General features: G+C 55.6%; 2 protein-coding genes across 7 annotated transcripts in view; one reads left to right on the top strand and one right to left on the bottom strand.

The window, feature by feature from the left end:
- Nucleotides 1-5,317, top strand: part of SYTL3 (synaptotagmin like 3) — a 90,720-nt gene extending 85,403 nt beyond the window's left edge. For all 3 annotated transcript variants that reach the window (XM_065927745.1, XM_065927744.1, XM_065927746.1), the window contains 4 exons: nucleotides 1,410-1,515; nucleotides 2,527-2,632; nucleotides 3,797-4,002; nucleotides 4,974-5,317. In XM_065927745.1, coding sequence (XP_065783817.1) covers nucleotides 1,410-1,515; nucleotides 2,527-2,632; nucleotides 3,797-4,002; nucleotides 4,974-5,083 — 528 coding nt within the window. In that variant the 3' untranslated portion in view covers nucleotides 5,084-5,317. The remainder of the gene's footprint in view (nucleotides 1-1,409; nucleotides 1,516-2,526; nucleotides 2,633-3,796; nucleotides 4,003-4,973) is intronic.
- Nucleotides 5,318-5,930: 613 nt separating this feature from the next.
- Nucleotides 5,931-16,020, bottom strand: part of EZR (ezrin) — a 45,241-nt gene continuing 35,151 nt past the window's right edge. For 2 of the 4 annotated variants that reach the window (XM_065931046.1, XM_065931045.1), the window contains exons 8-12: nucleotides 13,526-13,622; nucleotides 10,017-10,180; nucleotides 9,644-9,774; nucleotides 8,866-9,026; nucleotides 7,276-8,531 (exon numbers count right to left, since the gene is read on the bottom strand). In XM_065931046.1, the coding sequence (XP_065787118.1) occupies nucleotides 8,355-8,531; nucleotides 8,866-9,026; nucleotides 9,644-9,774; nucleotides 10,017-10,180; nucleotides 13,526-13,622 (730 nt within the window). In that variant the 3' untranslated portion in view covers nucleotides 7,276-8,354. The other 2 variants (XM_065931047.1, XM_065931044.1) reach the window with 2 other exon arrangements.

Raw genomic sequence — 16,020 nt, 5'->3', positions numbered from 1 at the left:
AACGCTAAGAGGTGAGAATGGCCGGACCCCGTGTCCTCAGGAAGACTGGCAGGGGTCCCAGCTCAGCTAGGCCAGGAGGGTGGGCCAGGCTGGTGGCCACGCAGGTGAGTGGCCACGCAGGTGAGAGGCCAGGGAGAAAGGGCTGTGTTTCTTGGGGCAGCTGCTTTGCCCATGTTTCTGTGCGACCCAGGACAGGGAGAGGGCACGGATGAGAAAGGGAGGATGTGGGCTGTCACCTCGTAAGAGGTGGCAGCAGGGTACGAGGCCACGTGAGAGTCTGGCAGGGCCTTTACAAGGGCTGGGCTGGGCCCAGGCGCCCTGGTCCCTGTTTTCCCCTCCAGAGCCCTGGGGGGCTGTTTTTCAGGATGCTTCTGCTTAGAAGTGGGCTTCCTGGTGGCTCAGATGGTAAACAAAACCTGCCCGCAGTGTGGGAGACCCAGGTACGATCTCTGGGTCAGGAAGATTCCCCCAGAGAAGGGAATGACAGCCCACTCCGTGTTCTTGCCTGGAGAATTCCAGGGAGAGAGGAGCATGGAGCGCTACAGTCCATGGGGTCACAAAGAGTCGGACAGGACTGAGTGACTTAACGCTGCACCTCTTCTTAGAAGCAGCTCTGGTTTCTGGCCTCTACAGGGTTAAGCCCGGGCCTGGCAGGGTCCCCCCCTCCCTCCCATCTGTTTTCTTTGTGGGGTGTGCACAACGCCCCCCCAATCCTCTCCAGTGTCCTGTGCTTGCTCTTCTCAGAACCTATCCTCAGACCTCCTCTTGGAATCTCTAAGGTCAGCCCAAGACAGCGCTTAAATCCCTGCTCCTCCGTGAAGGCTCTCCTGATTTTCCCTGCCAGATGCGGTCTACGTGCCCCACCACCCTGCCGAGGGGCCCCATCCTGTCTTCTTCCCCCAGGATCTTATTCATGTTAAGGCAGGCTGCTGCCAAGGCTGGTCATCTCTTTGATAAGCAGGCGAGGAGCCGAGATCCCCAGACTGAGAGGCGTCCCTCCTAATCCCGGCTGACAGACAGTGACTCTTCATGCTGGATCGGGGCGGGGGTCTGGTCACAGGTCCACCCTTTCGGCCCTGCCAGGAGGCAACCATGGGGTTGTTGCAGATTTCTGGAAGCTGAGGGTGGAGGCTGCTCCCTGCTGGGGGACCGGAATGAATCTAGAGGCTTCTGTTCCCCTCCCAAGCCTATCCTCTCACTCACTCACTCGCCAGGTGGGAGGCTGGCACACCTCCTGCCCCCATTCCTGGGCTCTCTCGGACCTGCAGAAGCTTTGCCGGGATGGGATGGGATGGGCAGGGGGAGGTTGGAAGGGGACACTTATGGACAGCGCTGAGACAATGAGAGGAGTCCAGAAGGTTCTGGGGGCTGGGGAGACCTGCCTCTGAACTCTGCCTCATATCCCACAGGCAGAGAAATCCGAAGACAGCCTTCCCACCAATAACGGAGAACTCGCAGTTCGGGCCAAGCTGGTCCTCCCTGCAGGGCCCAGAGAGCCCCAGGAGGCTCCAGAAGGTGGGTGGCCTCCTGCCTGCAAACATCTGTCCTTCCCTGTCACTGTACCCGAGCCTGGGGCAGCAGACGGCCTGAGAGGCCGCAGCCTTTCCTTTCTGCTGCCTTTTGAGCCCGCGTTCCAGCACACCCACCAAACCCGCGAAACCCAGCCTGCTTCTCTGGACCCCTCGACTTAGAAGGGAAATCAGTGACCAAAACCAGGCTTGTGATGCCCACTTGATGGGCTCTTAGGATGCCTGCCTGGGGGCTTTCCCCCAGGCAGCCAGCTTGCACAGTCTCTCACCGGAGAAACAGTCCGGCCGTGGCCCTCTGTGTGGACCGACACCTACATTATGGTCCAGTTCGCCTCCAACTCCAGGCTGAAGTGCCTGCCAGGCTCCCAGTGACCGGCTCCCTGCTCCCGCGCCACGTGGGCAGTGGCTGCTCCGAAGGGAGGAGGGTTCACCGTCCTCAGCTTCACGAGGTGTAACTGACTCAGATAACGGGGGAGGAAAGTGGGGAGGGTGGAGAGTGAAGACCGGAGAGGAAGCAATTCCCCGTTATTAGCAATGTTCTCAGCTGCTAAGTCGTGCAACCCCATGGACTGCAGCACACCAGGCTTCCCTGTTAGTGATCTCCTGTTTGATAGAAGAGGGAATTCTGCTGCCCATGCTTGCAGGACCCCCAGCAGACCAGTAGCTCACACCCTGTGGTCATCATAGCCCCTGGACAGAGGTCTCTTTCCCAGCCCACTGGCTACAATTGGCTAAAGCTCCTGTCGCCTCCTCTCCTTGGCTCTTCATGCTTCTTGGCAGCTGCTGGGTGCCTGGGTTTTGAATCCTTCCCTGATGATGCAGTGGGCAGCATGTGAGCAGGGCCAGGGGAGCCACGCATGGTAGACGTGATCCTCTGCTCTCTCGTTCTGGGGACCTGAGGGTTGTAACACATCCTCTGGTTAAGCTACCACTTTGAGGGGATGGCCTTGCATGCTGTAGAAGTCGGGTTGATGGTAAATGCCAGCTTTCCTTCTAGGGACAGGAGACGAGCCATCACAGAACGGTCAGCTCTGTTTGGTGGTGCTGGGAGCCAAGAATCTACCTGTGCGGTCAGATGGCACCTTAAACTCATTTGTTAAGGGGTAGGTATTCCATTGTAATCAATCATTATTTACTGATGGCCATCACACATACAGGCAGGGCTTCCCTGGTGGCTCAGATGCTAAAGGATCTGACGGTGATGCAGGAGACCCGGGTTCGATCCCTGGGTCGGGGAAGATCCCCTGGAGAAGGGAACGGCTACCCACTCCAGTATTCTTGCCTGAAGAATCCCGTGGACAGAGGAGCCTGGTGGGCTACAGTCCACGGGGTTGCAGAGAGTCAGACACGACTGAGCGACTTCACTTTCGCTTTCATGACACATATGGTATTGTCCCTGTAAGCGCACACCAAAAGTGAAGCCACTTTAAACTTCTTATTTTAGCTTTCCTATGAAAACCCAACATAATGTGTGTTAAAGACTAGTTTCCAAGAATTCATGGTACTCAGGCATGCTGAAGCTAAATTTGGAATACGTTTTAAACTAAACCCAAATCTTATCAGTCCTTCCCATGACACTGGTGACAGCGCCAGTGACTGAGGGGAACATGCAGAAAGCAACACGGTTAGTAAATATTTCTTTCGCTTGACACTGACATCTCCTCTTGGATTAATAGTAAGATGGATGACTGCCTGTCTCATTCACTACGCGTTTCATGGTGTCTCCAAAAGTAAAGCAAACACCGTTAATAATTATACAGAACTGCTAAATCCCCAGTTGGTGACATAATGGGAAAATGACGGCTTCCCTTGTCTAGATAGAACTGGGTTCGTGTCCTAAGCCTGCCACTTATCTGTACGACCTTGAGCAAGCGACTGACTTAGCCCTCCTGGATTTCTTTTGTCTGAGAACAGGGTTAAAGGAGATAACGTGTGCAGAGTGCTGCTCCCTGGGTAGCCTCCTTGTGGCCTGATGGTGGTCACACAGAGGAGGCAGATTAAGACTAGGGCCACGTGGCCCAGAATCCCAAAGCACCCTTAATCCTCAGAGCAGAAGTCCACTCTGAAAGTTGGAAGATCCTAGTGAGAGATCACAGAGCCAGGTCTCACAATTCCCATGCTCGCTCCTTGCTTACAGTTTTTGTTCTGCGGCAGGTTTATGAGCACTTTCTGAGCACTTGGTCTCACCAAGGAGCAAGTACCAGCAGGGAGTGGGGGTGTGTGGCGGGCCGAGCTTAACGTGGTTTTGAATCTGTTTGCCTATGCAGCTGTCTCACTCTGCCAGACCAGCAGAGGTTGAGACTCAAGTCCCCCGTCCTGAAGAAGCAAGCCTGTCCCCAGTGGAAGCATTCCTTCGTTTTCAAAGGCGTCACCCCTTCGCAGCTGAGGCAGTCCAGCCTAGAACTGACCGTTTGGGACCAGGCCACCTTCGGGGTGAATGACCGCTTCCTGGGAGGCGCCAGGCTTGGTTTGAGTAAGTCTGTCTGATCTTTAGTGACCATTCTAGCATTCATACCATTAAAAAGAAAACCTGTTTCCATGGTGGCAGGTAACTTAATTGGCTTTGAAACTGCCTGGTTGTGTCCGACTCTTGCGACCCCACGGACTGTAGCCCGCCACGCTCCTCTGTCCATGGGCTTCTCCAGGCAAGAGTACTGGAGTGGGTTGCCTTCTCCTTACCCACCATGCATGGCAGTTAGTCTAGTTTTTACAACTGAGCGGTAATACAGCAAAGTATTTCAACGATTTAAATCGGATTTAGATCTGCTAAAGAAACAAAAACTTACAGGTCTCAAAATGGGCTGGGTACAGCCTTTGCTTTTGTTTCTGGCGTCAATCATGAAAGGATTACTGTCTTAAAGGAGAATATCTTCTTAACCCAAACAAACGGCAATTCAGAAAAGATTTCATTAACGGAGCGAGTGCTGCTGGCTTTTCCTGGGGCAGCAAGGCTCCCAAAATGCTGTGACGACCAGGATATCCAGACACACTCCCAGGGCCTCTGAGACCATTGGGAAGAAACCAGACTCACGGTTAGATTAGTTTTAAAAGGAACCCTGTCCACGGCACCCTCTTCTCACAGAGGGCAGCTCCTCTCTGCAAGCTAGCCTGGCCCTGGTTGGTCTGGCTCCCTGCCCGTCTGCGGCCACAATGATACATTAAGACGTTTGACCCCCTTCTGGAAGAAACAACCCAAAGCTGTCCTCTCACCTCCAAACCGCAGGGAAGACGCCTCAGGCTTTTGGAGGCCTGTCGGCCCCTGGGGAGCACACCTGAGCGTGTCCACACCTGCTGTTGGGGGGTGGGTCCCCTCCCTTACTCGCTGGCAGGGCACGTTTTCATATGGTCTGAAGTTGCAGAGAAAAGGTATTTTCCACTTTGCTGAGAAGGGCCGGTGGGCATCCCTCAGCCATCACTAACCAACCTGTCCCTTCGCTCACACAGAGGAGGACCTGCCCGGCGGTGCACACACAAGCTCACAGGCAAAGCTCCAGTGGCAGAAAGTTCTTTCCAGCCCCAACCTGTGGACAGACATGACCCTCATCCTGCGCTGACTGCTGCTCAGGTGCTGCGGGGCCCCTCACAGTGTGAACCTGCCCGTCTGTAGCCAGCCCACCACCGAGACATTCTTCCAGACCCTTCCGTGTGTATTTAAGTTAAACAGATCAGTCATCGATGCATACACCTTACTGAGTCTCAGGTTGGTTGTCTGTGCTTTGAGAGATGTACAAAATGACCAGTTTTCAATAAATGTGCACCAGGTACCCTGGTTCCCCTGTGCTTAGCAAATAGTGAAATTATGTGTCTCAAAGAGGAAAGACCATGGTGAGTATTTAATTCCTTCCCCCTTGGCTGTGGAAAACTTTCTGGAGGCGATCAGCTGGGAGTCATTTCGGCCAGGTAAGGGTCACCTGAGGAATGCCGGCCTCTCAGTGCAGCTGCCAGCCTGTGCAGACAGCGGGTCAGAGAAAGGCCCCTTGCCGCTCCAGCGCCTGCCTGGAGACACCTGCCACGGGTTCATCCCCGCAGGATGTCTCAAGGGGAAAGGACAGGAAGGCCGGGAATGAGCAGGCAGCTACCGGCTCTCCGCAGGGGTGCTCGGGAGCAGGAGGAGGTCAGAGCAGGTTCTGCCTGTGGAAGGAGTGAGATCCTAACCAGGTCAGAAGGGCCCTCACGGCTGGTGTCCGAGTTATAACAGCCTGTGTGGCTTCGAGTTATAACAGCCTGTGTGGCTTTCGTAAATAAGCAGCTCTGATAGAAAATTCAAATGCGCGCATAGTCAGTTACACACAAAAAGAACACTAAAAGCAAAACCAAAAAAAAAGTCATTTCCCAGATGTGAAGCCAGCAGTCGACCAGCCTCCTTACTGCCCTCAGGTCATGTCAGATTCAGGGCCGTGGTTTTTAACATGTAATTCTTTTATTATTCTGTAAAAGGTAACAAAATATACAGAATGAAACTTTCCCTTTTTTTAAACTAATGTTACAAACCCACGTTATCGCTTACATATAAATACTATGCTCTATAGCTGATCATTATTTAGGTGTGTAAGTCCAACAATGTAGCCCTCTACCTGTCAAGCAAAAAAAAAAAAATTTATCCAGAGTACAGTATCCAGCATTGTTTATCCTGAGGAATCGAATGATCACAGGATTTCGTCAACTGAACTGAAGGCCTGGAGGAAGGAAATGGTGTGCGTGCGTAAGGGAGTGCGTCAAATTTTTCACCCTTCAAAAAACAAATATACAGAGGTGGATCCTTCATAGAAATCAAGAAGAAAATCAATTTCAGCTAATTTCAGATAGAAAAAAAGTATGGCACAGAATATAAGCCACGATGTGGTTTTAATTATACTGAATCTGTATCACACATGCCAGCATGGAGGAGTTAGTTATTTCAGACTTTACAGGCATCTTTCCTTAATTGATTTCGTCCTGCTCCAAGCAAAAAAAAAAAAAACAAAACAGGAAGTGATTCAATAAAAATAAGAATCAGGCCTGTTTGGCACTATGATACAATTGGAAAAAATAAACCAGGGAAACTGCCGCCGGTCCCAGCCCCAGAACACGCCCACTGAAGTGACGGCTCTCTCTGTAAGGACCCCAGCCGGGAGGGGCGGGGCGGGGCCAGGGGCGCGGGGCGGAGCCGGGAGGGGCGGGGCGGAGCCGGGAGGGGGCGGCGCAGGGCCGGGGGCGCGGGGCGGCGCCGAGGCCCGGCCCCTCACATGGCCTCGAACTCGTCGATGCGCTGCTTGGTGTTGCCTTGCCGGATCTGCCGCAGCGTCTTGTACTTGTCCCGGCCTTGCCTCATGTTCTCGTTGTGGATGATGTCGTTGTGGGTCCGCTTGTTCTCGTCTCTGGCCTGGGACAGCTCACTGGTCAGAGTCTGCAAGGGGAAGCGGCCCGAGGTCAGCTCCAGCGGCCCATGGTCAGCTCCATGAGCCGCCCGGGGCGCTCCACACCCCCGCCCGGCCCCCGGCCCTGCGGCCCTCACCATCAGCTGCCGCTGCACTCGCTCATTCTTCTCGGCCTCCGTGATGCGCTTCTCCTCGTTGCGGTCGTCCAGGATGCCCTCGCTGGACAGCTCGGCGCTCAGCTCCGTGCCCTCCTCCTGCGGGCCCTCGTGCACGTGGTAGTTCACCGGCTCGTACGCCGGCGGCGGCGGGGGCGCAGTCATCACCAGGTGCAGCTCCTCCCGGGTCTTCACCAGGTCATCCTGGGCTTCCTTGGCCTTTGGAAGCAGATTGAGAGGGAGGTGAGAACGTTCACAGAGAACCTCGGGCTTGAATCCTTAGGAACCACCTTTTAAATGAAGGCCCACTGTCGGTGGGGAGAGCAAGATCCTGCACCCTCCCTTCCCCCGCCCGCTGGATGCGCGGGCTGCAGCAGCGCTGAGCCGAGGGCCAGGCTCTGGCTGACCTGGTGGCCGGTCCACCGTCTGTGCAGCTGCCCCCAGGTCTGGAGACCCGGGTCAACTGCGCCCGCGGCACTGAGAGAACGTAGACACTTTTCTAAGGACTATAACTTCTTTACAGTCCCTGTATATGCTTATTGTATATACTTTTGAAAAAAATATGATGAAGCCCTCCAGCCACTGAAGGCTTTTTGATGTTGGATTTTACTTTCCCCCAGTGGCAGGCTGGGCATTGCTTATCAAGCTCCTCCCTGCCTGTCAGCAGGTGGTTCACACCCTTTCTCACCCCATAATCCTCCCAGCAGCTTGGGCAGGGGTGGGGGAGGAGACACCGCACCACCATCCTGACCCTGGAGATGTGTTTAGTTTGTACCTGTTTTGTAACCCACTTCTCTCATTTAATACTTGAGCACTTTCCTCAAAAACTCAAGGACCAGAGTCTTCTGGACACAACTCGGGTTGGGGGATGGGGGTCCCCCATGAGGGGGAGGGGGCCACCGCAGGTGAGGAAGTGTGGAAAAGGGCTGGTGAGGGGAGAGGAGCCCCGCAGCCTGGCAGAGGTCTACCCTCCGAACTCAGCAGCAGCCCCGGGGACCGTGCATGCAGTCTGTCCGCAGGAAGGATGCGGGTCTATTACAGCAGCAACTGACTAAACCTCTGGGTGGGGGGTTTGGATACCCCACAAGCTAGGTAATGCTCGTCCTGGCTCTGCAACAGGGAACGGAGCCTCAGAGGTGAGGCCGCCCACCCATGGTACAGGAAGGAGTAGCCAGAGCTGGACTCGCGGGGGCTGGAGACCCCTCAGGGTGCAAGTCTTCCCCCACACCGCGGGGAGGCATGTTAGGAGCGGCAGAAGGGCTCAGGGCCGGACTCTGGGCGTCCTGGGGGCACGCATGTAATCTGACTTAAAGCTAGTTCCCGACAGGGCGTCCTGAGCCCAGAAAGTGGTGTCCCGGCTGAGCCCCCGCCCCGCCTTGCCGGCGCCCCGCGCTCACCCGGAGCTGCCACTCTTCCACCTCGTTCTCCTTGCGCCGCCGCGCCTCCTCCAGGAGGGCGATCTTGGCCGTGTACTCGGCGAGCTCCGTGGCCTGAGGAAGGAACGGAAGCCCAGATTATTTCCGGAACGGTTTCAGCACGCCACACGTGAAGGAAGGCTCACATATTTTGGTATATGGTGCCCCATCCCTGGCCAGCAGTGTCCATCGCCCGCAGTGTCTGAGGCTGCGCCTCGCCGGGGCTGCCGAGTCCATCCCCCCACCCAAGGCCCAACCACTGCGGGGCTCCCTCCCCACCGGCCACCTTACACCCTCAGATCACTTTACAGCCCCGCTGTAATGTACAAACGATCATCAGGCAGGTGTCACTCTGCCAGTCCCCAGGGGCAGCCTCCCTGTAACCCAGCATGAGACCAGAGGCTCCTACCAGCTGCTCCTGGCTCTTGATCTGGTCGGCTGCCTGCTTCTCCAGCTCCTCCTTGGCGCGCAGCGCGGCCAGGCGGTCAGCCTCCAGGCGCCCCGCCTCCTCCTGGGCCCGCTTCCTCTCCTCCTCCAGCTTCAGGGCTCTCTGGATCTGGTCGGAGAGCTCTAGAGAGAGCGCAGAACCAGAGCTGCTCGAGGTGCGGTCAGGAACCCTCAAGTCCTGCCCCGATTTCCCCTCAGGGGACCAGGTGGGACCGTGGCAGGAATCACCCCTATGCTGCGGAGCAGGGGACCGGGTTCGGGGCCGCTCCTCCCAAAGACCCTGCGGGGAACACTGGGCGACTGGTTCCTCAGGGTACAGAGGACCACATCCCCACGGTGAGGACACCCCCCCCCCCCTCCGGGCTGGCTGAATCCTCGCCCGGCTGCTCTCCTCAAACTCAGGAGATCGGGACCACTCCCTCGGCTCTCGGCTTAGAAGGTGGGCAGTGCAGCAGGGCTCGGGTGAGCTCAGCAGAGCGCTCTGCCTCCGCGAACCTCCACATCCTCATCAGGAACAGGGGGATAATTCAAACCTCACCCCACGGGACCCCGGGGAAATTTAAAAGGTTTACGTCCAGCAGCATTCGGCACAGAACCCGCAGAACTAGCTTCTAATCCCAATCACCACTTTGGGTGTGAGCTTAACGGAGAGGGGTCCCTCCGGGTTGCCTGTGTGCCCACGATCCAACCCTCCCATCACAACCGGCCCAGAGCCCCTCCTCCCAGGAGGCCCCGCCCACCTTTCTCCGCCTTCCTGGTTTTTTCCTCGTAGTCCTGAAGCCTGAGCATCAGTTCCTCCTTCTCACGCATCATCTGCTCTTTTTCTCTCTCCACGGTTTCTCTCCTCTTCTTCTCGGTTTCCAACTGCTGCCTGTTTCCAAGAGGGGAAGGTAAGCATGGTGTCCACACAGCAGCCTGCTCGCCCCAGCCCCTCACCAACCCCACGTCCACCCAGCAGAGGACACAGGTGACAGCGCACTGACCCCGGCCGCCCTGATGGCTCCCCGCCTCGGGGGGCCCGCACGCTGGGATCCCCACTCTGCCCCGCCCCTTCTAATCGCCCCGCCCCTCCCCACCGCCACCCCGCCCCTTCTAATCGCCCCGCCCCCTCACCTCTCCAGCTGCTTCTGGTGCTTCTCCTCCCGGGCCTGGGCCTTCATCTGTTGCACCTCAATGGTGTCGGGCTTCCGGCGGCGCATGTACAGCTCGTGGTTCCCCATGCAGAGCTGCAGGATCCGCTTGTTGATCCGCAGGCGGGGCGCGTAGAACACGAAGTCCTGCGGGACAGAGCAGCGTGGACGCTGACTCGGGGATGCGGGGTCTCTGGCTTGCTTCTCCCAAACCTGACCCCACCCAGTGGAAAGCCGCTGACCCCAGCAACGCGAGGAGGGGGTGTCCTCGGTGCCAGGGGGCGAGCATCCTCTAGGACAAGCAGAGGGAGTATGTGTGGTCAGCGCACGCCTGTGTGTGCACACACAGGAACCCCACGGCTGGACCAGCGGCTGACATCCTCCTCCAGCCTCTGATGGCCCCATCCTTGATTCTTGCCTGGACAGCGCAACTTCTCCTATTTGAGTTTCCCTCTCCTCCGCCTCAACCTTTCACTTCCCACCACTGCCAGCGCACCAACTAGGGCACCGCCGGAGCTTCAGCACCAGCTGGGCAGCCCCAGGACCCTGTACGAATGACCTGGTGCCCGTGAAGGCCTTCGGGCCGAGCCCCCCTTCCACTCAGCTGCGCCCTCACCGGGAGCAGGCCTCCATGGGCGCCCCTCGGCGTGTCACGTTGAATCCCACACGCCCGCGGGTTGTCACTTTGGTGCCCACTGTGGCCGACGGGAGACATCAGCCACGGGGCTGCCAGCGCCACGCCCTGCCGGCTGAGTCGGCCTCTTGGCGCGCTGGGCCATGTTCGCGCACCTCTGCCTTGCCGGGACCAAACCCACGCTCTGTTTCGGGTGTCCAGTGGACACCTACTTGTGGGGCGACAGTTCACGCGGCCCTGCCGTGTCTGACCCCATGACCCTGGGCAAGTCCCTCCGCCACTCGGAGAGCCTCAGCGTCTTCAGCTATACAATTGGTGGCTTTGTTGTCAGGACTGAGTCACAGCATATTCCCAGGGACTGAGAAAGGCATCTGGCACAGTGAAAGCTGGCCGATACAAGAAACGCCTGGCTCAGACTTCGGGCTGCCTCATGACACCGCTACTGGAAAGCCTTCTTGGAAACAACAGAAATCACAGCACCCAAGGGCTTCCTGACTCTGCGACCACATGGGTCTGGGACAGTCTTCTTTCTTGACTCCTGGTCACCCGTGTGACTAACACAGGTGACAGAGGAACAGTGTGGTTTAGAAACTCTGCCTAAAAGTTACAGTCATCTGCTTCCTCTTCCTGCTTTCCTTGCTCCTGGGAACCAGTGCCCTCCGCATCCAGACTGGAACAGGGGAGGGTGGTCTGAAACAAAGGACCAGCCCTCCTGAAGCCTACAGGAACCTGCCAGGCGAGCTGGTCGACACACCCAGGAAGGGCTCAGTCTCTCCACCTGTCCCCAAACGTAGGGGAGGGAGTGATGGCAAGCCACAGAGCCCACGGACTTCCTGGGCAGGGCTCTCCTTGGGGTTTCACACGCTTGTTATTAAGTCATCGGGCTTCCCAAGGAGCAGGGAGAAACAGGTATTTTTATCACCCACCTTTCTCCTGTTACACAGGGGAAAGCCACCTCTCGTGACTGCACAGCCCTGCTACCCAGGTGGGTCCTGGCTGTGGTTCCCAAGTATTTGCAAAGAAACTAATGAAAAATGTCACTTAAAAAAAACAAACCAACCAAGGGTCAGAACTGCAGGTGATGCTCCCGGAGAACACAGCCGCCCAGACACAGGGCTGTGAGTGCCGGGGGTGGCGAGAGCACCGGTGCACGGGAGACGAGGGGACTCCCGCGCGGCCTCTGCAGGTGGCCAGTTTCTGACTTCAAGTTAAAAACTAGAGGCTAACGTTCAGAGATTTCTAAATCCACGTCTCCAGTCCAGGCCTCCTGATGCAACTCGGGGCAGGCTGTCTAACTCTGGCAGAGAATGAGATCCTCAAAACAGAAACCAGGAAGGCTCAAGGAAAGCGAATCCAAGGCCCCAAGGAAGCAAGTGAGCCTCTGGGCTGCTCCCTGCTTCCATCGGCTGGGCAGGGCCTGCCGTCAAGGGCAGGTCTCCACCCTTCTGCTTTTTCCATGGGGCACACACCAGAGGCCCTTTTCCAAGGGGAGCCAGCTGTCTCAGCCCAAAGCAGGCCCACCCTTGTGTCAGGGCTTTGACTGTTCACGACCAGAAGGTCCCAGCACAGGAGTCAACACGTGGTGCCAAACTGGGGTATCTGAGCGGCCGGCCGGAAGGAGGAGCCGCCGGGCCAGGGCGCGGGGCTGGGGCTCAGCTGGGGGCTCCCTGGGGGCGCTGCCCTCCACATGGGCTCAGGGGTCCCTCCCCGTGTGGTACGGCGACCTTTGGGTTTCTGGATTTGTTGCTAAGTGCAATGACGCTGTTAAATCCACTGCCAGAGGGCACTGCCCTCATTTCCCGTTTCATCTCTCCACTGGCGTCTATACCTCCTGGGGCAGGACCCGCCCAGCTCCACTGTCCCCACCATCCTAGAGTCGCACCTGACACGCAGCACACGACCTGCAGAGGTCTCTCCCTTTTTCCCCCTTTAAGTGACGGCTTCACATAAAACCAGATTATAGTAAAAGTACACTCGGCTAATTCAACCCAGTGCGTTACAATTTTCTCTGCTTGGGAGTTTATGATTATATCCTTCCAGCTTTGCAAAAGCTAAACTTAAACCCAATTTGAAAGCACATACAACTTAATTCTTCAACAGTCTACCTAGAATTCCTACTTCTGTCCATAAACTTCTTAAAAAAGGCTCTGAACAATCAGTAACATCTCAAGTGCAGCCTGCACCAGGTCGCAGGCTCTCCTCCCCACCCCATGTCACCACCCACATCACGCGGGGACACTATGACCCTTGGTTCGTGGTGCCGCATATTAATGTGACCTGTTACCATGGCGCCTGAGAGTCTGTATTAAACACTTGTTTCATTTAAAACAAATGTTCAGCTACTCATGGAGCAGGAGTCAAGAGTTTGCAAACAGCAGGAGTACAGAAACTGTCTCTCAGTAAGGACAATACTTGGCCCCATGGTGTTCAGCGCTCTGGTTTTCCCTTAGGACCAACCCCCATGGGAGGAACAGCTGGATGGCAATGCTACATGCTGACCCCTGAGCACTACCATCAGCAAGCGCACCCAGGTCCAGGAGGGCTCCTGGACGTGCGTCTCCCAGCCTAACGCTGTTACCTGTGGAGCCAAAATTACCCAAGACATGAAGTCCTTTTCTGAACCGTAATTTTGGCAAAATTCACAACAGGCTCTAAGAAGGGTAAGAGAACTCCTTCAAGCGGCAGTTTTTTTAAGAACAGATTTCCGAGTAGAAAACAAACTCCTCCCCTCTGCCACCCCCCTCCACAGGTAGTTCTGAAATCACTGGCTCCTTGTCACACACAGAAATCTGTCATCTTGGAGACGCATTATGGCTGCCAGAATGAAAAAACAGCAAAGGTAACAGTCATGGACTTACGGGAGCCTTCTTGTCGATGGGCTTGATGACAAACTTCTTGTCGTTGAAAGAGATGTTCCTGATCTCGCTCCATGGGAAGCCAATCTTTGGGGTCAACCTAAGGTCCAAAAAAAAAAAAAGGTGGGAGAAGTTAGATGTGTACTTGGATTGGTTAAGAAAGGTTTGCAAACCCAATCTTAATTGTTCAATTACAAAAAGCATAAAGCGAGTCCAAGAATCACAACATGTAATATCCATCATAGCCAAGATAGCCGCCACCTGTGCTGGGCACGCTGACAGGGGGGTCAGTCAGCATGGAGCTCTACAAGGCCTGAATAATGCTCCCATTTAACACATCTTTCTCGGTGACTGTGGTCATCTCCCGGCTTGTAATCTTGAGGTCAACTTGGATGCCTAACCAAGCACATCCTTTTTCATCCTTTGAAACCTCTTACAACCATCCTTTGCAATTCATTCCCACATCACCACCCTGACACCTCTCACGTGCTGGCAGCCTAATCAAGTCCCTTGTTGCTGGAACCCTACTTCCCGTCTGCCTGTCTGATTAATGTCCCGTTTGTTTACTCCATTCCCCTCCTCAAAAATGCCAACACGGCCCTAACCTCACCCGGTTTCTAAAGATGAAACCCACAGTCCTTAACTTAGTATCCAAGAGCCTTCTAACCAAGCCCCAGCGGCCGGGTCCAGCCCATCCTATCAACACAGGGTTCACTGCCTGCCACCCCCTGCCTGGAAGGGTCTCCCACCTCCCTCCCCCACCATTCCCAGACCTGCAGAGCTCAGGCGAACTCTATCTCCTCCTTTCGACAGCCCTTCTTTCCAGGTGCCATCCATTATACTACGCAAACTATTCTTGTGTTATTCACATTATTACATTATTACTGAGCTCTCTGAAAACCAGGCAGGTTCACATTCTGATGGCCAAGAGCATGTCCTGTGTTTCCCAAACACGCTCTACCCAGAGCAGCTGCTCACAAATGGAGAAGAAAAGTGCTTGGCATGGTTCAAGTCCAGCGTTTCCTTGCTGATTGTCTGGGTGGTTGCTTCATTGCTGAAAGTAGGGGTGTTCAAGTCCCCCCGTCACAGTATTGGTGTCTGTTTCTCCCTTCAGAACATCTGTTTGCCTTCAGGTGCTCTGATGCTAGGTGCACGTTTATGTACAACTGTTACATCTTCTTGGTGAGCTGAGGGCATGGTGTGGATTCAGCTCCTCTGGTTCTCACTTGCATGATGCACGTCCTCCTGGCGGGCCAGACACCTTCCTGGACACGTTCCAGCCCATCGCTCGGATCATACACCCTAACGAGAGCCCCACTGCGGTCCTACTCAGTCACGACTCGTCCACCACTGGCCGGAACTCTGGGTTTTTAATTAGCATTCCTGGGAAGGCTCACTATAAGAATTTAAGACCACGTTGCTCTATGAACTTTGTAATTCCCACCCTATTCTATTTTCCGCCTGCTTGGGAGACAGAGCCCCCGACAAGGATGGGAGGGTACCATCCCCCCTCCCCAGAGGGGGAAACAAAGCCCCTCCTCTGGAGCCCTTTTCCAGCTTTTGCCTGGAGGAATCCTCCACCCTATTCTTGCAACACATTTACCATGGATACCTTTCCAGAAGTAAGGACAGATCCTCAAGGCATCTTTGAAAGATGCTGCTGTCAAAAACAGTCCTTGCCTGTGAGCCATAAACCTCCAATTTAGGAAAGGAAAAGGGCGGAGGCCTACACTGCCTACCAGCATGTTTAACCAAAAACAGACGGGCAACGTAGGCCCTGCTGTGATGACGCAAGCTGAGTCAAGGCAGTGGGGGTGGCCTCTGAAGGCCGGGAGAGGGCACCTAAGCCTCTTCTGGGACCTGGGAGTCAGGGCACTGGCCAGGCTGTGGTTTAAGGGTCAAGCCCTTCTGGTACACATCCTTTTGCAAGCGTTCTCCTATAGGACCACCAGAGACCGCTGAAACAGATCTGGTTAGCACGCTTCAAAGCACTCAAAAAAGCATGCAAGCAGTTTGTTTGTTCAGTTACTGTGAGATACATAATGTCGCTGTTTAGTAGTTCAGTCGTGAACGACTCTTTGCCACCCCAAGGGCTGTAGGCCGCCTGGCTCTCAGTCCGTGGGATTTCCCAGGCAAGAATACTGGAGTGGGTGGCCATTTCCTCCTCCGGGGGAATCTTTCCAGGGATCGAACCTGAGCTTCCTGCCTTGGCAGGCAGATTGTTGACTACTCAGCCACTGGGGAAGCCCTATCATTTAGTCATTTTGTTTACAGGTCTCTGAACACTGGAAAGGAACTCAGCACATCATCTGTCCCTGCCATGGACGTCAGCCTCCGTCCTTCCACGGAAAAGCCGTGAAGGAGAGACAGCAGGCAGGCATCAGCTGCTTCAGAACACTTTGCTCCGCGGAACACATGGCCAGCGTGCTGGGAAGGGCAGAGGTGCTGGAACCAGCCTCAGCCGTGCAGTCAGCACTTCGGACCGGGCTTCCAATGCC

This window comes from Muntiacus reevesi, chromosome 3 (assembly GCF_963930625.1).
Source record: "Muntiacus reevesi chromosome 3, mMunRee1.1, whole genome shotgun sequence".
NCBI classification, from domain to species: domain Eukaryota; kingdom Metazoa; phylum Chordata; class Mammalia; order Artiodactyla; family Cervidae; genus Muntiacus; species Muntiacus reevesi.
The sequence above is the reverse complement of the archived record's forward strand: the minus strand, read 5'-3'. Positions and strand labels throughout refer to the sequence as shown.